Genomic DNA, 25,217 nt, shown 5'->3' on the forward strand with positions numbered 1-25,217 from the left:
GTCAGCCTTCCTGCTCCTCTGATGCTGCTTGGCCTGCTGTGTTCGTCCAGCTCTACACCTTGTTATCTCAGATTCTCCAGCATCTGCAGTTCCTACTATCTCTGACAAGTTTTAAATTTTGAAATGGGCACGAGCAAATTTTGTTAATATCAGTATTCTGTCTCAGTAATGTATCTGTACAGAAGTTTTCTTTGAACTGGAAAGGAGAGCATGACTTGCATGATTTGAGCAGAAGGACTTGGTGGTCTTGGGAAGTCTGTTTGTGTTGAAACAGTTTAAATTTGCAACTATGTGACACCAGTGCGTTTGGAGTTTAGTCACTAATTACTAAAATGATAGTGCATCTGAAATGTACTGTGTTGTAATAAAGCAGCAATGTGGAATTGTCATTTGAAAACCATGCTAGCTTCATTTCCATTTCAGTTAACATCATTTGGCAATACAGTGACCTATACAGTGAACTATTTTGGAAGAGACCAGCTTTGGGGAGTATAATTTAATGATTTTTAGGGAGCTGCAGTCATGTTACTTCTGTATGTCAGGGTTCTTAAAGTTCTGTTTTGGAATCATCGAATCATAGAATTTTACGGTTCAGAAGGAGGGCATTCAACGCATTGTGTATCATCAGTTTCTGAAAGAGCTACACAGCTAGTCCTATTCTCCAGTCATATCTCATAGTCCTTTAACTTAATTACTTTCAAACATACATCCAGCTGTCTTTTGAAATCTCCAATAGAATCTGCCTCCACCATCCTCCCTGGCAGCGTATCCTTTAACGCCCTTCCTTAAATAAGGTGCCCAGACTGAATGCAATACTCCAAATGTGATCTGACCAAAGATTTGTAGAGTTATAGCATCACTTCTTTGCTTTTATACTCTTATGCCTCTGTTTGTACACCCAAGGATTCTATAAGTCACCTTAACAACTGTTTCAGTGTGCCTGGGCACCTTCGTGCATGCATGTGTGAACCCCAAGGTCCCTCTGCTCTTGTACTCCCCACAAAGTTATAACACTGAGTCTGTATTGTTCCTCCTTGTTTCTTCTGCCAAAATACATTATCTCACATTTCTCTGCATTGAAATTCATGTGCCAGGTGTCTGTCCGTTTGGCTAACTTGTCAATGTCCTCAGCAAATTGCTCAGCATCATCCTTAATATTCATTATTCTCTCTAAATTTTCAGATGATACGAAGCTAGAGATCTTTCCCTCAACATCAATCTCTAAATCGTTTATACGACTCAAAAAAGCAAGGGTCCCAACACCAATCCCTGGAGAACACCACTTTCAATTAATTTGTCTCCAGTCTGAGAAATGCCCATCTATACCTTTTCTTGGAATTGGAACAGAATTTAGGGGATAGCACTATGCAGGTAGTGGATTTGCATGAAATTTGTAAGTTGCACAGGAATTTGATAAGTACAGAGCAGAAAATATTGCTTGTACAAATGCAATAACTGTTAATAAATTAGCAGACTGTACCCCACACAATCCTTGACACTGGAATGTGCTAAGTTACCATAACTTCAACTACTCCCTCTGGTGATAGTGAACAGTATAGATGCATTTCAGGGGAGGTCAGATAGGCACATCAGGGTCAAGATATATAATGATGCATTTAGATAAGTAAAGTATGGGCAGAGGTTCAAGTGGAACATAAATGCTGCCTTAGACCATTTGGGCTAAATGATCCACTTTTCTGCTGTATATCCTAGAATAGGATTTTGTGATTTTTAATTTGAACTTCCAAAGGTAGTGAATGATGAATATGTTGTAAATATAATTGTATCTGGAATTTTACTGCTTTTCACTATTTTTCTTCTGTAGAAACATATTAGAGAAGCTTGAGTCTTCTATATGGGCCATTTTCTTTCAAAAAATGGAAAGCGTGTGAAGAAGAGAAGACGGAAAGTTAAAAAGAACTGCCTTCTCCGTGGACCTTGTATGTTGTGCTTCATAGTTCACAATACTTCTCTTGACGAGGATCAGTTTGAAAGTGCATCCAAACTAGCTGAGCGATACGCTGCACTGACCACGACAGAGGAATGTGCTAAGTTTCTTCTTTCTCCCAAGGAACTTGCAATCTGGGAAGAACAAGGCAAGAGTTTACTTTCCAGTGTTCCAACCAAACTGATTGGGCCACCTCTGTTTAGAACAGTCTCATCAGACTATTTGGACATGCCAGTTTGCAAACGTAAATGTGCTGGAGTGCAAACGTGTACACCTCATAAACTGCCTCGTTCTGCATTGGAGGGAGTTCCTGACACTGGTTTAAATAATGACGTAGCAGAGCATCCAGTACCTGCATGTACTTTGCCAGCTTCCACAGCAGAATGCACTAGTGTGGGTCTTCAGGGGAACATGGGTGACTGCTCTTCTCTGCTACAATGTCCGGTGTCCCCTTTGGGACCTGAAGACAATGAACTTCTCCCCCATGATAACTTAAAAATGGAATCTGAACCGCCGAATATAAATCAACTTCCTTCCTCAATACTTCTGAAGGTGAGCCTTCTAACTATGCATGATGTATGTATTATTTTAAATTTTTTCTAATATGTTATAATCAGTTATGAAAGCACGTAAACAAAACTGGATTATTCAAATTAAACATCTTCAAAATGTGTGATTTTTCAGAGAAGCTGGAAACTATATTTATAGAAAATATACCATTGTATTTCTTGACCCCCATTTACTCCATATTTAAATCTTTTCCGCTTTGCTCATATTTGGTATGCTTTGTCTTCAGTCTTGGTTCCGGGTGGGGGGAGGGGAGGGGGCATAACGTCTATTTAAAATAATTAATATTCCTGCAATATTACACCAGCAGAATAATTTCATATAATGTCATAGAATCCCTACAGTGCAGAAAGAGACCATTTGGCTCATCAAGTCTCCACTGACCCACTGAAGAGCAACCCACGCAGCCCTATCCCCGTAACCTGCCATGCCTAATCTACCTAGCCAGCACATCCCTGGACACTATGGGGCAATTTAGTCTAGCCAATCCACCCAACCTGTACATCTATGGACTGTGGGAAGAAACCAGAGCACCCAGAGGAAACCCATGCAGACAAGGGGAGAATGTGCAAACTCCACACAGACAAGGCTGGAATGAAACTTGGGTCCCTGGTGCTGTGAGGCAGCAGTGCTAACCACTGTTGCTGCTCTTTATTATTTGCAGTCTTAATAAGACTCTTTGCTATGCAGTGTAAAGGCTGGAATGTTGTAAACTAGTGTACTCTGCTGAATGCCTGAGATGGCCTTAAATTGTGAAATTATTCCATACCTGTCTATTTTGAATTAACTTTGAATTAGTTGTGTGAATAAATCTTTCTGCTGTAGGCTCTTTTGGAGTTGTTAGGTATTACCTTTGTATCATTTGTGTCATTTCTTTAGCTATTCGTCAAAATGTCATAATAAAATGAAATCACTCTTGCCATCTCTCTTCATTTCCAAACAATTCTCTCCCAATAATACCTCTAATCACATCATCATTTTAAAAATCGCAATTGCATCCCTTTTAAGTCTATGCTGCTCCCAAGTAAATAATCCTGATATTTGATATATTGTTTTGGCCACCTTTCCTATAGCCTGAAATGTTCTTAATCAGGAATGAACCAAAACTGTAATAGTATTCCAAATGTAGACAAATACAGCCATACAGCACGGAAACAGACCCTTCAGTCCAACTCAACTCCGCTTTATGTAGCCTAGAAAATAGTGGTTTTGTGTATAACTTCATAGTGAGGTGGTCAAAAAAAATTGCTTTTTAACATCTTTAAGTCTAGAATGATTTCAGTGCCGGAAGTTTGTCCTATCAAACCCGTGCCAGCCCCTTGCAAGAACAATTTAGATAGATCTATTCCTCTATCTTCTACTGGTAGGCCTGCAATTATTTTCCTAAGGTGCTTTGAAAGTTACAGTTGAAACTTTCTCCACCATTGTTTTAGGCACTGAGGCACGGCGGCTCAGTGGTTAGCGCTGCTGCCTCACAGCACCAGAGACCCAGATTCCAGCTTCCAGTGACTGTTTGGAGTTTGGATGTTCTCCCCATGTCTGCGTGGGTTTCCCCTGGATGTTCTGGTTTTCTCCCACAGTCCAAAGATGTGCAGGTTAGGTGGATTGGCTATGTGTCCATAGTGTCTAGGTGGGAAATGTAGGGATAAGATAGGGGGTGGGTCTGAGTGGGATGCTGTTCGGAGTGGTGTGGACTCTATGGGCCAAATGGCCTGCTTCCACACTGTAGGGGTTCTATGGATTCAATGGATATCCAGATTGTAGCCAACCATTGTGTGAAAGGTTTCCCTTGTCTTTGTCTTCTTTTGCTGATGAACTTCAAATCATGCTCATTGGTTTTTAACTGTGCTGCCAATTGGAACAGTTTCTTCCTATCCACTACGTTTATACTCTGGGCATCAACTCTTCATAATGCTCCCTCTGCTCCATCTTCTCCAATTTACCCATTTATCTGAAGTCCTTCATCCCTGAAACCATTCTTGTAAATCTTTTACGCCAGGACTCCAATGCTTTCATGTTCTTTCTATAGTTTGACATCTAGAATTGTTCACAATTCTCCAGTTGAGGCCAAAAGAGTGTTTTATAACAGTTCACCAACTTGGACTTTCTGCCTTCTTGATGGCTTTTTCAAATTGACCCGCCAGCTTCAATGATTTGTGTTCACGTACTTCCACGTGTCTTTGTTTCTCCACCATGAAACCCTTTAGATTGAATACCTTTCTTGGTGATCTTACCCAAATGTGCCTCTGTGAATATTTACGCCCTCTTGAAGTAGAAAGATTTCCTCATTTCCGTTTAAGTCTTGTGTCATTTTGCAATTTTTTCCAGTGGACTCATAGTACCCAATTGCAGGCCACTGAAATATATCAGAAAAAGCAGTACTGCTAAGACTTGACCCATGGGAAATCACATTGTATGTCTTCCTTCGGTCCAAAAAGCAACTGTTCACTATCACTCAACCAATTATAGATTGGTGCTGCCACTGTCCATTTATTACTTGAACTTCAAGTCTGCTGGAAATCATTTTAAAAAGTCCATCAACATTAGATGAACTGCATGACATTGATCAAAAAAGTCAATCAAGTTTGTTAAATTTGAAATAAAAATGGAAAATACTGGAAATGCTTTGGTCAAGCAGCATTCCAGAGAGAGAGAGACAGCATTAACCTATTGGGTCAATAACTTTGAACATTAATGACTGGCACGGTTAGGAGCCTGATTCCTGTGAGCTGAAAGGTCCTGGGTTTCAATCCTAATACAGGACTTGTTGGCTCCACTCACTGATACACACAAACCACAATGTATCAGGATAGGTCTACAGTTTGTAAAATTGTTGAAGCAATAAGTCAGACAGATTGATTATAATGCTTTGTGATCTCCTGCTCTTAGAATTTGAATGCTGTCAAAGGCGAAAGCCATTTGAAAGTTTGTTGTCTGCATTTCAGAATTCGGTGTTTATTTTTTAAGTGGGGTTTCTGCATGAAAATCTAGTGATTTATTTGATTTCATTGAAAAGTGCACTTTGTGGTACTATGAGGAAACAAAAGATTTTCTGCTGGTTCATCTTCAGCTGGTATAAGAGCAAGGAGGTCAAACTTCATGTCCTTAATTATAACAAGTTCAGTAAGAATGGCAAAATTTAACATCTGTGACATGATTACCCTTCTAAGGACTTTTGTGTTGATACATTTGTGATCATTAATTTCAACAGACAATCCTGTTGGAAATGTCCGACATTGTTTCAACAAGTCTGAAGTTGCATTATTATGCATATATTAATACATTATAATTGGAAAAGAAATTCATTTTCTGTCCTAATATATAGAGTTGTGTACTTAATGAGAGTAAAGAACTTCTGAATTATTACTTAAATTCCAGGTTAAATAATGGGGAGAGGATTGAAAATCTTTGATATACGAGGAAAGCTCCATTTCCATTCAAAAGTGGCTTTAATTGGACATCAATGAAGAACAGGAGAACTGAACTATTTCTAGACATATCTGTGTATGTCTTTGTATCATAGGCACACTTTTTTTTTCCTTAGGTTTATATCAAAATACAAGTGGTGTTGGTTTAGGAGCAATTTAGGTTATTGTCCACTGCAGCAATCTGGACTTCAAAACAAAAATCTATACTCCAATTGACTCTATTAAGCTGTCTAAACTCCTGTAAAATGTGCTGTTTAGTAATAAATCATATTGAAGTAATTATTATAGATAATTGTCTGTCTGATTTGAAAAATAGCTTCTGTGTATTTGCCTGCCCTCCATTCTCATAAGCTGATTTTAATTTGGTCTGTAATTTTCTGAACAGAATGACTTGTATCTACCTCATTTTGCACTTGGTCTGTAAAACCTTAGTTCATGCCTTTTGTCACATTTTTCTTCTGATTCCCTATGTCCGTGTTTAGAATGAAAGTGGTATGTTAAACTTATCATGTTGTCATTTCATAAACTGCCCACTGGGTGTAGCTGAGATTTTGTTCACCAAAATACTTTTCTCTTCAGATATGTTTTCATTCTGCATTGTAACTTTCTCAGTGTACATTTTACAATTTAATTCAAATTGTTTTATTAGGGGAGTCTAAAACTAGAGGACATAGCTTTAAGGTGAGACGGGAAAGATTTAAAAGGGACCTGAGGAGCAGCCTTTTCACACAGATAGTGGTGCGTGTATGGAATGAGCTGCAAGAGGAAGTGGTGGATGCTGGTACAATTACAACATTTAAAAGACATCTGGATGGGTACATGAATAGGAACGGTTTAGAGGGATATGGGCCAAATATTGGCAAATGGGATTAGGTTAATTTAGGATATCTGATTGGCATGGACGAGTTGGATTGAAGGGTCTGTTTCATTGCTGTGTCTCCATGACTCTATAACTATATTGGTTTTTGGTACCTTTCAGTCATTTAGCCCGTCACTTGTTTAAAACTGAAAATTATTGTAGACTTTTCCTTTTACCAGCGGTTTCTGACCTGTTCTCTTGGATTCTTCTGTGCCTGTTCCTATTTTAATGTTTATTTCAACATTTTTTGAAGTGCAAGTTTACGCCTGCAGTTCTGAATTGTTATGCAGCTGTATTCTTTGTCATCTTGCTCCTATTATTTCATTAATTTTAACTTGAGGTTATTCAAAGCCCTACTGCTTGTGTCTTAATTTGCAGTAGGTCCCATTCACCTATGACCTCTGTGTTCACTGACTTGTGTTGATTCCTGATTGAGCAATTTCTTGATGTAAAATTTCTCATACGAGTTTTAAAATCCCTCCAAGGCCATTGTTTTCCTCCTGTCTGGCTTGGAAGATTATTACTCCTCTCCTTGTGCTTTCTCTGTTTCTTCTCTGTTCTTCTGTATATTTTAACTTTCATTTTCATTCTCAATGTTGTTGAGCATTTGAGAATTCAGCAGCACTAATGTTAGCTTCTTTGCTGCCAGAAATTGTTAATTATTCTGCAGAGATTAGTAAACATGTTTGGTAAGCCACATGCAGCAATGTAATTGATTGCAACATTTTGATTATTTATTTTCCATTTCAGGTCTTCGCTCATTTAACTTTAAAGGAGCGATGCCTTTCAGCATCTTTGGTTTGCAAATACTGGCGTGACCTTGGTTTAGATTTTCAATTTTGGAAACAGTTGGATCTCAGTGGTCGACAACAGGTATGGATTGCACTGTCTTGTGGTATAATTTGGAAAAATGAATTCTGAAAGATCACTATTATTATTATTTTAAATATTTTTCATAGGTTGCATGGTTAGGTAAACATATATTTTGAGAGAAGGACGGAATAGTTAAATAATTTGCACTGCTAAAATATACAGTCTTTATTCTGATATAATTTTATAATAAATTGTCATATGTGGAAATGAAATATGAATTGGAGTAGGTTACTTCTCCAATTTAGCTGCATTCAATTAGATCATGTCTGGCCTGATTATTCTACATTCCCTCCTACCCCTGATAACATTTCAACCTCTCGTAAGAATGTTTTTACCTCTGTCTGAAAAATTTTCAAGAGTTCTCCTTCCTCCACCTTTGCAGGGAGAGAGTTCCATCTAAACAAAAGGTTTCCTTAGCCCTGTCTTAAACAGGTTATTCCTTATTTGAAACAGCCCCTAATTTGACATTATCTTACAAGAGAAACCTTCTCCTCCACATCTCATCTTTCAAGGCCTCTCAGGATCTTGTATCTTTCAATCAAGTTACTTCTTACTCTTTTAAACTCCAGCAGATCTAAGTCTCCCTCGTCCAACCTTTCTTCATAAGACAACTCTTGCTCTCTATGTGCTGTATGTCTGCCAGATATTTACAAACCAGCCAGAAGGTTACTTTGACATAACACTTTGATTATTGAGCAAATTACGTAATACTTCAATATTTTTATTTAAGTGTTCTATTATTGTCCAGTCAAGTTGGTAAGCCCCATACAACTTTCTTCAGTTCAAAGAGTAAATTGTCTAATTTCTGTTTTGGTATGAATTTTATCAGCTTTCTACAGTCTTGAGGGTTGTCTGCGTTTTGCCAAGGCCAAAATTTATTAAGGCACTGGTGAGCTGCTTTCTGGAACTGCTGGAACCTTTCTAGTGTAGGCAATTCTACAGTGCTGTTAGGTGGGAATTGCAGAATTTTGAATGAAAGATAATGAAGGAATGGTGATATAATTCACGTCAGGATGGTGAGAGATTGGGAAGTAATGATTTTCTTGTGCATTGCTGTCCTGTCCTTCTAGATGAAGGTCATGGATTTGTAAGATGTTGTTGAAGAAGACATGGTATGTTGCTGCTGTGTATCCTGCGAATAGCACAGTTTGTGGCCAGAGTAGTTCTATATATTTAATGACACATTGTATCTAACGCCAATTGTTGTTGTGGAAACATGTGGCAGTTTTGACTTGAGCACTAAAATTGATTGAACAAAGCCTATTCAGAATTGTTGCATCGTTTTCTTTCCTTCTTTGCCAAGTAACCATCAGCATTGTTTCATAATTTATGGTAACACCCAAGTTTTGTAAAATAAAGGAGAAACTATTAATCAACCCTCAGTAATAGCTGGTGGAAAAACCTCTGCAGGTCTGGCAGCATCTGTGGAGAGAAAAGGAGTTTATGTTTCAGGTCCAGTGACCTTTCAGAGGCTCCCTGAAGAGTCACTGGACCTGAAACATTAACTCTGCTTTTGCTCCAAAGATGCTACCAAAGCTGCTGAGCTTTTCCAGCAACTTCTGTTTTTGTTTCTGATTTCCGGCATCTCCAGTTCTTTTGGTTTGTTTCCTTTATTAGTTGATGTTGACTGATTTTTGTCACCAATGAGCTTTCTGTTAAACTAATGCATTTAACATAACTCCCTATTCTGTTACCTTTAGTGGTCATTTATTTCTTGACTATAATTGTTAGTCCGCCAAACAAAACTGCTGACGTTGATTATACATCATTCTGCATTGGTCCTTCATTCTCCACTCCTAATTAGAAGTAATATTTACGGAGATATTTTATCCTGAGTATCAGTAATATCAGAGGTCTCTGGTTTGGGGGTCAGCTCAAAATCTCTGATTTGGCTTTGCTGTGAAGCGGTTAATTATTTCATCTATAAATGTGCTGTCATGGTCAGTCTTCGTTTTAAAAGTTAATTTTATAATTGCTGCTTATAGCAATAGTTGGAGGATGTCTCAATTTACAAAAGGTTAATAATATTTAATCACTCCAAGTCATAAGGAGATGTGCCAATACTACAATTTAATAGATTCTGCCAACATAGCACAAGGCTGTTTTTGATAATTATGCTTTTGAAAGAGCTATGCAGTTCATTTTATTTCCTTGCAAATTTCTTCTCTTCAAGTATTCATCCAGTTCCCTCTTGAATCTTACTTTGTTTCATCCTTTTCATATAGTGCATCTCAGATATCTTGCTGGGTAAAAATGTTCTTCTTAGCTTGTCTTTGGCATTTTTATCAATTACCTTACAAACAGTATAAATATAATTCAAACTGAGGATGAAAGGAACTTCAAAAAATATTCTGAAATAATTACGCTCTAAAACTTCCAAGAAAAGTCTTGAGAAACATGTCCTGCCAAATGAGAGATAACAAACACAAAATTTGACTTCTGTATGCAATGAAATGAATCCCGAGGTGGGCTGAAAAACAATACATAAGGATAATTTCAGACTTGAAGAATATTTATATGAAAAGGCTGAGAAACTTGTGACAAATTATGAATTCAGGATAATGAGTGACTTGAGTTCTACTTGGTGTCTACAGATGGATGGTCACAAAATGTTTCCACAAACAGGAGTTTGGTCTATTTCTTTTTAAACAATGGTTAGTTTCGTTGTGGCTAAAAATGAAGTAATTTGTGGTTTTCTGCTGTTTAATGGAAAATACTCCATGGCTTTTCTCTGTATTCTTGCTTTGCAATTTTATATTTCAAAAAAGTTATCTTGAACAGTTTTGAGCTCTTTTATTGAGATTTGAGTTTTTTTTCCCTTCACAAATTTTTCACCCTAACAGCAGTTGATCTGCTACAGAATAATTTGTGGATAAGGGTAATATTACTTCATTCGGTTGTTATTTGGTCCCACATGTGATTTAGTTATTCGATTGAACATGTTTATATTGTAAAATATAAACTAGATTCAGGGCCCAAACATATGCAGCCGTTTAATCAGATACTAAAATTCTCTTAGTATCTATGAAATAACTGCACAGAGGCTGGTATCCCGTCACCAAATCACCCTTTATTTACTTGTACACTGTCGCCAGCCAGCTAGGAGTCGGTCTCCTGAACTAAGGAGATTCTAAATCCATTTTTTAAATGACAGAAACATTTTTATTTAATTTTGTTTCTATTCACAGATTATTTTGTGAATCCACTTCTATGCACGGGTAATAGATTTCGCTACGTGCAGCACTACTTTGCACAGATTACAGACCAGGAAACAAATTTCTATATGATGTAGTTAATCGGTTGTCAGGAAAATCCCCTGTTTATATTGGTCAGCCAGGCCTTTCTGATTGGGGCTGTTAACCTGAGCCAGTCAAGGACCCCGTAGTCCACGAGGTCCACGTGGCTCCAGTCACTACATCCCTCTTCCCCTGAGTCCGGAGAAGTAGGCCTGGTCTTTTTCTTGTAGCTTTTTCTGTGATGTTTTTGCCCCAGGTCTGGTTCCTTTGAATCGGACTCTGACACTGGCAGCGTGTACCGGACTGTAGCCTGTCTCTTGCGTCCAGACTGTCTCAGGAGAGTTTCTTCATCATCTTCCTGTGGTAATGATATTGAGGCTGCATCAATCTTATTCTGAAGCTTCCGCGATACTAGCCGGAGGGAGAGAACTTAACGTCTCTGAGAGGCCTTCAGGCTGTTCTGAAGAGCCAGCTATGTTTAGTTCCTGCCCTGAGGTAACAACTTTTCAGATGATTCACATATTTGTGCAGAGCTGCCTTACCTGCCCAAACTTCGTAAGTCACGGGACCCAACCTCACTTTGCACCCATACAGGGCGAATTCAATGGTTCCAGCACCAAACTTCGTTCCCCAAATTAATTCCTCTTTCTTGCTTGGAGGAGGCATATGGCTGGCATTGGCGTCCCCAGCACTGTCTCAACCACCCGCCCCGCCCAGCCCAGCCCAGCCCAGCCCAAGGGTCTGGAAATATCAGATTTAGCTTGGTGTGGCATCTTCTGCCCATCAGCAACTCTGCAGGGGCTGTCGCTGTTGTTGCATTTGGGACGGTCCTAGACTTGAACAGGAACCGAGACAGTTTGGTATCAAGTGACGCTGCAGGCTGCTTCTTTAAGCCTGTCTTCAATGTTTGGACTGCTCTTTCTGCCAGACTATTGGATAATGGATGGTATGGAGTTGCCCTTACGTACTCCATGCCTTTTGACTTAAGGAAATACTCCAATTCCGTGCTGGTAAATGACGTTCCATTGTCTGTGACCAAAATTCCTGGGAGATTGTGTACCGCGAACAATGCTTGCAGCTTTTCAATTGTCATCGCTGAGTTTGCTGAATGGGCTTTATGCATGTCCAACCACTTTGAATGGATATCCACAATGACCAGAAAAATTCAGCACATGAAAGGACTGGCATAGTCGACATGTAACTGAGTCCAGGCTTTAGTTGGTAATTCCCATGAATGTGAGGCCACTGCTGGTGGCAATTTTTGTTCTTGTTGGCATCCTGGGCAATGCCCCACCAACGCAGCTATGAAGGCATCCAACCTTGGCCACCAGCCATCACGTCTTGCCAGCATCTTCATTTTGGAAACACCTGGGTGCCCCTGATGGAGTTTGGCCAGTATCTAGTGGCGCACTTTACTTGGGACAATTGCCCTTGCTCCCCATTGTAATATGCTGTCGTCCACGGTGATCTGGCCTCGTTGGGTCCAGATAGGTTTCAGACCGGGTTGCGATAGTCCTTCTGTTTCCCCTGTTACCAACAGTTGTTTTAGTTTTGCTAGGACAAGATCTTTTTGTGCCCACAGTGGGATATTGTCAGCGGTGACCAGAAGGGTGTCCACGAAGTTTAAAACCAAAATGGACTCTTCCAGGGGAGGCACCACTGGTGGAGTATCTGCCAGTGGGAGGCAGCTCACAGCATCCACTTCCTGAATGGTGTTCTAACTTGTACTTGTACATGCTGAGAATTAGGGCCCATTGCTGTATTCTACCAGAAGCGATGGGTGACACTGCCTTGTCTTTCTTCAGTAGCCCTAGAGGGATTTGTGATCTGTAACTATGATAAATTCCTATCTGTAAAGGTACTGGGGGAACTTCCTCACATTAACTCTGTCAACTCTTGGAAGGTTTTAGTTTCTGATGCCTCTGGGAAAGTTTAAGGCCTTTATAACTGAAAATGCTGCAGGTTCACAAGCAGTCAGAAAGATTACTCGTTGCATGTTATTTGCCCTGAAAAAATTATGCAATCTTTCCACATTCTGGGCCCAGTCTTCAATAGCAGGATCAAATGAGTCAAGCTTCCCAAACAAAGGCGTGATGCCAGAAATGCTTACCCCAACTCCAGGATGGCTGCTGCAAATAAATGTTCTTCAGGCATGTACTGCTTTCTTCCAATGCTACTGAAATAACTGCACAGAGGTCAGTATCCCGTCACCAAGTCACCGTTTATTTACTTGTACGCAGTACATTGGCTGTAGCCAGCCAGCTCAGAGTCAGTCCCACAAACTGAGTAGATTCCAAATCCTCCCCGAGTATTTTTTTGCCTTAGGATGGCCTAGGGTCTTTCTGCACAGGACAAAGTAGCCTGGCTTGATTGGCACCACACACACAGGCATCCAATCCCATTCTTGTAGCCACTGAAATAATGCACAGAGGTGGGGTCCCATTAGCAAATTACACTTTACTTATTGGTACTCTGTACACTGGCTGTGGCTGTACACTGGGAGACAGAACCCCCGAGTATGTTGGTCAGCAGAGCTTCCTGATTGGGGTTGTTAACATGGGTCAATCAAGGATCTTATCAACAAGATCCACCTGGCTCCAATCACTACAATCTGCAAGGGTCTGGTAAGGATGCCTGAGGCCAATAGAATTGAGATCAAATGGTGGTTGTTTCTTATTTGAGCTTGATTGGGTATGTATATGGGGAAACAAATAATCCAGTGGTATTGCAGTTGACAGTGGCCGAGTTGCAATAAAAGTGATCAGAAAAGCAAGTCTTGGAGACAGTTAGCTTTTGCAAGTCAAAGATGGAAAACTAAGCATCATTATAAGCAACATTGATTTGGAGAAAACTTGAGAAGACGATGGAATCAAAACCTGAAATATCTGCGACTGATTACCCATCCTGGTCTTCTGAACTGTGAACTTTGAAAAATTCAAGTAACCATACTTTGATTATACAAACGCAGATTAAGAAGCTAGGCGAAATAACCCGATGAAGGCCAGTATCCCATCACCAAGTCATCTTTTATTTGCATGTCTATAGTACGTAACACTGAGCCAGCTAGCTCAGAGCTGGCTCCTGGCGTGAACAGAACGCCTGACACTCCTGTTTATATCTGTCGGTCAGGACACCCTGATTGGACCAGGTTAACAGCTTCAATCAGGGAACTCCTATTCAGTGGATCAATCCTGCTGATCTCATTCCAACCGTTACACTAGACTTTTTTTTTGCGAAATGGAGACTAATGATTTCAATGCAGATGAAAGTTTGGGAAAAATATGAACTTTCATTGAAATTTATGAAAATTATGGTTTTGCTAGCTACTTATGAGATGTCAGATTGACAAATTAAGAAAGTGCGAAGATAGTTCCATAGAGAGATATAGAATAGAATTCTGTAGATCTGTATTCAAGCTGCAAAAATTCCACCTGGAAATTCCCAAATCTGTGTTGACATTTAAGTTATCAAACTGCAAAAGTATCAATTTTAGATAGATAACAAGGTGCAGACCTGGATAAACACAGCAGGCCAAGCAGCACCAGAGGAGCAGGAAGGCTGACGTTTCCGGCCTAGACCCTTCTGCAGAAAAGAAGAGTCTGAAGAACGGTCTAGGCCCGAAACGTCAGCCTTCCTCTGATGCTGCTTGGCCTGCTGTGTTCATCCAGCTCTGCACCTTGTTATCTCAGATTCTCCAGCATCTGCAGTTCCTGCTATCTCTGAAACAAGTCTAGATAGATTTCCAGTTTTGATGGGAGTTAAATTTAGTGATTAATATGCACTGCTAGAATAAATGTTAGAAACACACTCCAATTCCTTGGAAAACATACCTTTCCAGCAGTGTTCATGATGCAGATGAGATATTGAATCATTTGATAGATATTGGAGGTCATACTGTTAATAAGCTGGCAAGATTGACTAAAAGCTGGTTACAGGTAAAAGAGTGAAAGAGAATTTTAAATGTGAGAAGTGAGATCAGAAATGCATGTGACAATTCTGAGAAGCAAAAAAATTTGAGACTTTGAATGATACCTGAAACATTGAACTCCAGAAATATCCAGGGTGTAGTCATTGCATAAAGGCACTCTGAATAAAACACTTGGTATAAGTGTTCAAAATGGTATAGCATAATTGTTCAAAACTAAACACAAAATGGAAGATCCAGTGGAAGAAGCTGGAAAGAAGGATTAAAGAGAGAGCATTATATTGGCTATAAGATGTTTCAACCCAGCTATGAATGGGTTGGTGGCAGAATCTTTCAGTTGTTTGATATGAAGCGGTAGATGTAAATCTACAGCGTGGGGGATATACTGACTGAATTGCTGTCTCGACTATCTGAGTCATAAGGATAGGAACAAAACTCGGGAAAGTGAAAGTTCCACCAGTTACAGATTCAGGAACAATAATACACTAAAATGTTTGAAAGGGGAAGTCATTCCTTGTAAAATAGCTGGAATCAATTATTTGATTTATCCACTGATACCGTTGAATTTAAGTCGACTATCAATCCCAAATGACCAGGATCAAAAGTGGCAAGTGGTAGAAAAGTCAAAGGTTTATTATACAGGGCTAGTCAGTGGAGAAATGCACCTATTAAAAAGAGAGTAGCGAAGGCCACTGGAAAACATGACCGCTGGTTAATTGGACAGAACGTAGAGCAGGAGGTTAGGCCCATGGATTGAAATAATGGAGTGCAAAAACAGAAAGCTAGAAGATGCAGGGTTAGCATAGACAGTATCTCTGGGAGAAAACATGCTCCTAGGAAGATGTGGGTAAGTCTTATTTGCCTTCTAATTTGCACATAGCTACTGAATAAAAGCTGCCAAAAAAGAGGAATTAGAAAAGTGGAGAGAATTTTAATGAACAGCGAGGTGCCAAATATGTAGGTGGACATGCACAGAAAATGCTTATAAGCCCCAAGTAAGGCTTGTGGTGTGATGTTTTGATGAAAACTTAGAGGACCAGAAATATGAGACCATTTTCAGCAGCCATGCATTTTGAAGACTTCCTTGTCATTGCTAAATATTTGCTGATAACAATGTAAATCAATTGATATTAAAGCTCCATTTCTGCAGGGTAATTAGTCTATAAAGGAAGTGTTTTTCCACCCTCAAAGTGTGTGAAGTGCAGTCAGGTTACTTCAGTTAAATAAATGCTGACTTGATCTGAATGATGCCTCTTGAGTTGAGTACTTCTCAGTAAGATCTTTTTCATTAAATAAAAGCAAAATACTGCAGATGCTGAAAATCTGAAATGAAGATAAAGTGCAAGAGAAAGTCAGGAGGTCTGGCAGCATCTGTGGAGAGAGAGGCAGCTAACATTTCAAGTCCGAAGATGTTCTTCAGATTGTGTTTTATTAAAATTGGTGTCTCTCCAGTTGAAGGTAACCCCTACCAAGTTTCACTGTACCGTGGGCAGCTTTCAGGCTGAGATGGGAGCAGTGAATTTGAAAACATGTCATTGTGAGACACTACATATTTTTCATTCTTGAAACTAGCAACTGAAATGGAAGCTGGATCAGTCTAACTGGAATACCAGGAAAATTTTCCAATTTGGAAACCAACTCTGGTACAACATGATGATGCATCTTGGAAGCAGTAAGAAGGAGAATTTGAGACTGAAAGGCACCAAGAATCTTTCGAGTTAAGGAAATTAGGAAAGCTGTAAATGCTTGTCTGCAGACAAAGTCTTAAACTCACTCACTCATGACTTTTATTTAAACCAGTGGCTGTTTGTGGATGTAACTGACTTATTCCTAGAAGCATATCGTTTGATTTTTAAAAAGGGAATGATGAAAGGGCTTAAGGCTCGAGCTCATGCCAGTGATGTGCTCCATCTGTACTTCATAACAAATCAAGTTTCAGTTGTCTGTGGTGACCATGTGTGGAAAGTGTGCAGCTCTAGCTATGAGTTGATTGTATTTTGGAGCAAGATCTGTGGGTAAATTCACTGGACTACCCATGATGCTATGTTGTGGAAGTGTGTTCAGTAAAGTGGTCACACCAGTAGCGAAAAGGCCGTGGATGACCACCAGACAGAGTAGAGGAAAGCAGTTAGTCCCCTGTGGTCATCCTCCCTTTCTAATAGATATGCTGTTGGTGGAGATGGCTGTGTGCTGGGATGGCAACATGGGTAGATCTGCTACACCAAAAAGAAGGAAGAAGAACAGTAGGATTATAGTGTTGGGGATTGAATTTAAGGGGATCAGACAGGTGTTTCTGCAGCCACAAAAGAGATTCCAGGATAGTATGTTGCCTCCCTGGTGTTAAGGTCGGGAATGTAACTGGCAGGGCTGTTGGGCATGCTGAAAGGGGAGACAAATAGAGATTGTGTACGTATTATCAATAACATGGATAGAAAAAGGGATGAGGTCCTGTCAGCAGAATTTAGGGAACTAGGAAGTTGATGAAAGAATAGGACCCAAAAGGTAGCAATCTCTGGATTCACTTTGGTGTCACATGGTTGCAAGTATAGAAATAGAAGGTTAGTCTAGATGAATGCGTGGCAGTAGAGATGGTGCAAGATGGAATACTTCAGATTTCTGGGACAGTACAACTGTTTTTTGGGGTGATGGTACTTCTACAAGGCAGATGGGTTGCACCTGAACTGGAATAGGATCAGCATCCTTGTGAGAAACTTTCTCTCGTGCTGTTTGGGATGCTTTAAACTGACAAAGGGTCACTGGAGTTGAAACATTAACTCTGCTTCTCTCTACATATGCTGCTGGACCTGCTGAGTTTCTCCAGTACTTAGTTTAAACCCTGAAACAAAAACAAACTTGGCAGTGGAGTGAGATCCTGAGATAAGGTTCAGCAGGAAGAGATGCATAGCCAAAATTAGAGACAGCAAATGAGTCCAGAAGACACAAGGGAGTCTGGCAAAGTTGGATGGTGTTTATTTTAATGCAAGAAGTCAAACGAACAAAGCAGATGAGTTGAGGAAACAAATTCAGACATGGAGGTATGACGTTATTGTTGTCACTGATTATTGTTGTCACTGAGACCTGGTCGAGAGAGGGGCAGGATTGGCAGCTCAGCATTACAGGCTATAAGATTTTCTTGCATGAGACAGGGAAGAGGTGAAAAAGGAAGAGTTGTTGCAATATTGTTCAGGAGATCAATTACAGCAGCAAGGACTGATGATGACTTGGAAGGTCCATCAAATGAAATCGTATTGGTAGAACTTTTAAAAACCCAAAAAGCAGCAATCTTATTGCTGGGAGTATACTATAGGACTCTTAACAGTCCGAGTGAAATAGAAGAACAGATACTTGTACACTTCCCTGAAATTTACCTGCGTATTAGCATAGTATTAGTGAGGGATTCCAACTTACCTAACATAAATTCGGGTAGTCATAAGGTGGAATGTATCGAGGGAGTGGAATTCTTAAAATTAATTCAAGTGAGTTTTTTTTTAAAGCCAGTATGTTGAAGGCCCTTGAAGAGAGGGTGGTGATCCTAGAGTGAATTTTGGGTAATGAAGCTGTGGAAGTGGTTGAAGTATCAATGGGGGAGCATTTTGCAGATAGTGATTGTATCTCTGTTTAGATTCAAGATTGTTATGGAAAAGGACAAGGATTGGCCTAAAATCAAAATTCTAAACTGGGGGAAGGCTGGTTTTTACTAAGATCAGATGTGCGTTGGCCAGAGTGGACTGGGAGCAGACATGCCTTTGTGTTTTTAATAAACCTATGTCAGAGCAGTGGCACGCATTCAAGAAGAAAAAAGGGAGAGTAAAGGGCAAACATGTTGCAATCGAGATAAAGGGTGGGATCAACAAATCGAACCCTGGATATAGAGGGGTATACAGGATTTGATCAAGAGAAAAAGGAGGATTGTGGCAAATACCAAGGGTTCAAAATGTCAAAAGCGCTACAGGAGTACAGAAGATACAAGAGGGACCTGAAGGAAATTAGGAGAGCAGAAAGGGGACATGAAAGGATAAAGACAAGTGAAATAAAGGAAAATCTTACATTATTTTACGAAGTGGATTTAAGGTTAAAAGGATATCTCGAGAAAAAGTAAGGCCCATTAAGGATCACAGTGGGAATTTGTTCATGGAGCCGGAGGAGGTAGGTAGGGTTCTAAATAAATACTTTGTCAGTGTTCACCAGTGAGAAAGACAATGTGGGTATAGAAATCTGAGAGAAAGACAGGTGATATAATTAAAGAAGTTCATGTACAGAGCGGCGATTCTGTGTAGCTAGCAGGCTTAAAAATAATAAATTTTCAGGGCCAGATGAAATGTGTTTCAGTGAGGAAATAGCAGGGGTTCTGCGAATAATTGTAATTCCTCTCTGACCATAATTGCCAGAAGACTAGAGGAGAGCCAGCATTGTACACTTATTCAAGAAGGGAGCAAGAGATTAAACCAGGAAACTACAGACCAGTCAGTCTAACCATAGTGGTGGGAAAACTATTGGAAGCAATTGTGAAGGACAGAATTTATCAACACTTGGAGAGGCAGGGCCTAATGGATTAGTTGGGAGGAGCTCTTGTCTGCTTGGTTTGAATTTTTCCAAAAGGTGCTCAGTGTCTCGATGAGGGTAATACATTTGACATAGTCTGTTTGGACTTCAGCAAGGCTTTTGACAAGGTTCCACGTGAGAGACTGACAGCAAAGGTATGAGCCAAGGAGATCTAAGGAAATTTGGCTAATTGGATGAAGAATTGGCTGAGTAGCAGCAAGCAGAGAGTGCTGATCACGGGATGTTTTTGTGACTGGGTGCCTACAGCTGGTGATGTACCGTAGGGTTCAGTCTTAGGGTTCCATGCTGTTTGTGTTACAAATAAGTGATTTAGACTTGAATGTTGGAGGGTTGATCAGTAAGTTTGCAGATGATACAAACATTGGGGGGTGGTCTATTGTGAGATGGCTAGCTTAAGATTATAAGAGGATATAAACAGGCTGGTCAGAAGGGCTGATAAGTGGCAATTAGAATTCAATCCGGATACGTGTGAAGTAATGCACTTGGGCAGAAGGCAAGAGAATATGTGATAAACGGCATGATCCTGGGAAGCACCAAAGATCAGGGGGACCTTAAAGTAGACAAAGTGGTTAAGAAAGCATATGATATACTTGCCTTCATTAGTTTAAGAGCATGGAGGTATTGCTGGAACGACATAAAATCTTGGTTAGGCCACAGGCCATAGCTTGAGTGTTGTGTGCAGTTCTGGTATCCACATTGATAGAAGGGATGCGACAGCAATGGAGAGGGTGCAGAAGAGATTTACCAGGATGTTGCCTGGGCTGGAGAGTTTCTTTTATGAAGAGAGATTGGATAGACTGGGTTGGTTGATTTCCTTGGATTGGAGCAGACTCAGGAGGTATATGATTGAGATGTATAAATTTATAATGGGCATAGATAGGGGAGGCAGCAAGAAACTTTCTCCTTGGTGGAGGGATAAATGACCAGGGAGCATAGATTTGAGGTAAAAAGCATGAGGTTTAGATGGGGACATGAGTCAAAATATTTTTGCCCAGTGGCTGATGCGAATCTGGAGCTCAGTACCTGGAAGGGTGGTGCTGGCATAAAGCCTCATTTAAGAAGTTTTTAAGTACACACTTGGAAATCCAAGGCGTATAAGGCTTTTGGCCAAGTGTTAGAAAATGGGATTAGAATAGGTAAATGCTTGCTTTTGTCTGGCACAGACTTGATGGGCCAGAGAGTCTTTTTTTTTGTGCTGTCAATCATTATGACTCTCTGTGCTCTGTCTCCCTCCACACCTCTTGTTGATTTGAAGCTATGTGATCAAGACAATGCCTGTAGCTATGTCTCTGCCATCCTCCCATCAATAAAGGTAATGTGTCAATTGAGGGACATGGGCAAGGTACATACAAGAGAGAAGAATGTTTTTTGTGCCTGGTTGTGGAGGGGTTGGTGCTTAATGGTATACTATGAATGCTACTTATGTCTTTGAAAATTATTCAAATACTTTTGTTTACACCATTTTATCCGAAGAGGTTAGTCATCTAAGTGAGTTCTATGCACCAAATGTTACTGAAGTAGTTTTCTCTGGTCATTATAAATTGTGATTGTAAAGTTTGGCTAAACCAACTGGAGGAATAAATAGTTAGAAAGAAGCAGTGAACTATGAAGTACTGGGGAAGAAGCTTTAGCCTGAGTTTTTAAAACTAGGAACTAAACTTTCAGACATGATTAATTATGTCACTATTGCACTGAAGGCAGTCACAATGCTGTTCGTGTCAAGAGAATCCTTTTCTCTAAGTTTGAGATTTGTCTGTCATTTTCAGATACTGCTTCATTTAAAAATAAGTTTTTATTCTGTTTGGCTGATTGATAACTAGCAAAAAAACCTGCAGTGACTCGGGAAGATACACCAATGAGGCCCTTAAAGGAATGTTAGGTTCCACACAACTGTCCTAAAACATTACACTTGATTCATGCATTGCATAATGCAATGCTGTTATCCTTGCAAAACAAGGTATCTTCAAACTATTCTGAGCAACATCATGGGTGGTCATTTACTTCATTTTAATGAAGATAAATTTTTGAGTGTTCTGCTCAGGCATATAATGAGTGTACAGGATGCAGGGTGTTTGACAAAGCATCAGAACATTTGAGATAGAGATTAAATTGTTTGATGTTAGACTCGTGAGTCAACATGTTAATAATCCAAATGGCAATAATCCTCAGTCAAAACCTTTGGTGAAGTTGAGTTTATAGATTTGGATTAGCTATTGATTGCTCCTCTAATAATTGATATTTCTGTTGCAGTCCATTTTCTTTAAGAAACAGGTGAGGCTAAATCAATTAAAAACTTCAGAACTGAGATGAATGACTTTTTGTTTCAAGGGATCTGGAACTAAGGTGGAAAATTGATATCGAGGTGCACGTTAGCTGTACTTTAGTTGAATGACTGAAGAGGCTTGAGGGATTGAATTTTGTGCTCCTTTTATTTTTGTGTTTCTCTCTCCCTTCAGTCTAAGTCCTAGATTTTGTTAGTTTTAAATATAATTTTAAATCTGCTGGAATTTCCTGCCTGATCAGTCATTGAAGTAACTATACTCCAGTGTCACTTGCCGAAGGCAGAATAGAATCGGTTCTGATTTGTGAAAATGTTGGTTTCCTAAATTCTGAAGGTATATTTTGGTAAAAGGTTCTTCAAAGCAACTTCTGAGGCATCAAATGATTTAGTTAATAGGTGGTGGCACGATTGTCTCTAACCTGATTGTTGATCTCTGTGAGTCAATGACATTTGGATTAATAGCTCATTGTTCTGTTGCTAGAATTATCTTGTTTTGGATCTGTTCTTAAACAGTTAAAAATTTTGTTCCTATTTTTATGATCTCTAATCAAGTGCCAGAATGTTGCAAAGATTTTTGATAGGCCAGAAGATAGGTCAAGTACTAGAAAATCACAATTGATGCATTTAGAAAAAGGAAGAAAATTGACTGGGTGAATTAGCAAGAAAAATAACACAGGAGCATTTGTAGGGGTTAAAGAAATAAGAGGGCTAGAGTAAATGTAGATTCCTTCATGGATGAGATGATGGAAGAAGTAGGAAATGAGGAAATGGCAGAAACTTTGAATAAGTAATTTTGAAGTTGATTTGATGCACTTGAGGACAAAAATCATCTCGATAATATAAGGCAGGGGGCAAATGAGCGGGAGAAACTTCACCAGAGGAAAAAGTACAACACAAGCTAGCCCTGTATTTCATTCTAAGGGAAATAAAGGCTGACAAATCCCTTTGGCCTGATGGCCTGCATCCTCCGTTGTTAAGACAAGTGGCTACAGAGATAGTGAGTGCATTAGTTGTAACCTTCCAGAATTCTCTAGATTTTTGACATGTCCCAGTAGATTGGAAAACCCCTAATTTAACATTGTTATTCAATAAACGAGAGAGGCCGAGAAAACTAAAGGCCAATTAGCCTAACACCTGTCAGTTGGAAAATTCCGCCTTCCATGCATAAGTAGGTCACTGAAGGACCTTTGGAAAGCCTGCATAGTTTTATGAAATGGAAATAATGTTTAATAAATTTTATCAAAGCTCTTTTGAGATGAGGTTGGCATGGTGGATAAAGGGGAAACATTAAGTTGTCGTTTTTTTTTTGGATTTACAGAAGGCATTTATTAATTAGCTATTCAGGTAAGTGCAAAAGAATACATCATATTTTAGGTAATATCTTAGAATTAGTTAACTAACAGAGTTGGGATAAATGGGTCATTTTCAGATTACAAACTATATCTAGTGGGGAGCTGCATGAATTGGTGCTGGGGCCTCGCTTATTGACCATTTATATTAATGACTTGGATGAAAAGACATCTGCATTGTAACTAAATTTGCTGATCATACAAACGTAGTTGGAAAATCAAGTTGTGAGAAGTCACAGCCTGCAAAGGGATGTGGATAAGTTAAGTGAATGTGTATAAAATGTGACTGGTGAAGTCTGAGGCTATCCATTGCGATAGGAAGAATAGAACAGATGATTATTTAAAAGGAGAAATAGTGCAGAATCTTACACTACTGTGTGATCTGAATATCGTTGTGCTAGGTATGAATCACAAGAATTTATCGTGCTATGCATGGCGTGGGACAGGGATTGAAGCCTCCAAATCCTTCTCCACCTCCTTCTGATTCCAATCTATGTCGTTTAATGTTGATCAGGCTGATGTGTGTTACCAAAACATGGTTAGTGTATGGTAAATTTAAAAGTCAACAGCAACAGATTTTTATGGATTCGGACCAGGAGAATTATTTGTTCACACGTGCTCACAGCAGGGAAGTCTATTGCTATGTCAAACACACACCATATGGCCAAAAAACCCCATTAAAGAAGGTAGTGCATTTCTGGACATAATAAGAAACCAAATGTGAGTTAGCAGCTCATGTGTCCTTGAAGAATCTAGTGAAATAGGTATTAAAATTCAGATAAGCACAGAGGCAGGGAGCCTAATCAGTATGAATTGTAGAATTATTTTTGAAGTACAGACTGTTTATCAGTTGTATGGGCAAGGCTTGGTGACTTTTGTGATGAGAGGTCAAATTTCTTTGCAGATGAACTCAGAGTTTTTAGATTAGGTTCAAGGAGACTTTTAAAAGATGAACTGCAAAGCGTAACTTCCCAGGCCGAAATAATGCAGCCTTTCTGTGCAGTTGCCATGTTGCTAATGCTAGTTTGCAGATTGCCTCAGGAAAAGCAAGTATGTCAAAAGCAGAGCAGTTTCGATCAAATGATGCATGAGCATTGACACCCAGTGAAAGGCAATTAGTAATTTTTCACTGTAACAATGTAGCATCGATTACATAGCAAAATGTGAAAAGATGGATTTATTTAGCACTCAATTGAGGATAGTTTGTCTCAATAGCCATCTTTTTCGCATATAAACCTGGACTCAGAATTTGGGATCTTACTCTCCCTGTGTTCTTGAATAATCCTTGACAATATCAGGTGTGGAGTTCTGTAGAAGTGTGCTGTACAGTATTGAGATGCCCATTATGATCATGTTTGAAAGTTTCCAAAAGCATAGTTAACTTACACAATTTTAAAGCTATGTGTCCTGTTGCTAGCCAATTTACAGTTCCTCAGAGTCCATTTTAAAAAGGAATGCCATGTTAAAAAATTGGAGACTCATTATGCCCGCACAGGCATAATAATGCAGGTACAGCAACCAAATAGGAAGGCAGATGAACTGTTGGCTGTTATGGAGAATGTCATGCTACAACAGTACTGTTCATTAGTGAGACTGTGTATCTAGAATACTGAATTGAGTTTTTTTGTTCTTTTTTTCAGGAGGGATATTCTTGCACTGACGATAGTGTAGTTGAGAGAAGGTTGTTGAGGTTGATTTCTGACCTGAAGAATTTGTCTGAGTGGAAGGTTGAACATGCTGGGCTGTATCATTTAAGATAGAAATGAATAGGATTTTCTTTTTATTTGGATTCACTATTCTAAAGCTCTGGAGCCTGAGGTAATTTAATATGTTTAAAGCAAAATAGGTGTATTTTTGAACTATAGGGGAGTGTGGAGTTCTTAGAAACAAGCAGAAAAGTGGAGCTCCATTTTGGAACAAGCTTGAGACATTGCATGACTTAGTTCTGTTTGTACTTCTTGTGCTGTTATAAATCCACCTTGGTGCATTTCTGAATTGCATGTCACTAATTCCAGTTTTTGAGGGTAATATTTTGTTAGTATAGTTTATTGATTGAACTCTAGAAGGGCTGAGTGGGATAACGTTCCTGTTTCTATCCTTCCTTTGTGTAACCTTGTGTGAAATGATAACTGGATGTAGACCTGACAGAAAATAGAGTTATTGATGAGCATTTGTTTCCTGACTATTG

The 25,217-nt window shown here is 39.4% G+C and overlaps 1 protein-coding gene across 1 annotated transcript in view; it reads left to right on the forward strand.

Annotated features, from left to right (window-relative positions):
• Positions 1-25,217, forward strand: part of fbxl17 (F-box and leucine-rich repeat protein 17) — a 192,737-nt gene that overhangs the window by 16,550 nt on the left and 150,970 nt on the right. The window contains exons 3-4 of the mRNA XM_048593668.1: positions 1,826-2,500; positions 7,553-7,675. Of these exons, the coding sequence (XP_048449625.1) occupies positions 1,856-2,500; positions 7,553-7,675 (768 nt within the window). The 5' untranslated portion in view covers positions 1,826-1,855. The remainder of the gene's footprint in view (positions 1-1,825; positions 2,501-7,552; positions 7,676-25,217) is intronic.

This window comes from Rhincodon typus, chromosome 3 (assembly GCF_021869965.1).
Source record: "Rhincodon typus isolate 14 chromosome 3, sRhiTyp1.1, whole genome shotgun sequence".
Taxonomy (NCBI): domain Eukaryota; kingdom Metazoa; phylum Chordata; class Chondrichthyes; order Orectolobiformes; family Rhincodontidae; genus Rhincodon; species Rhincodon typus.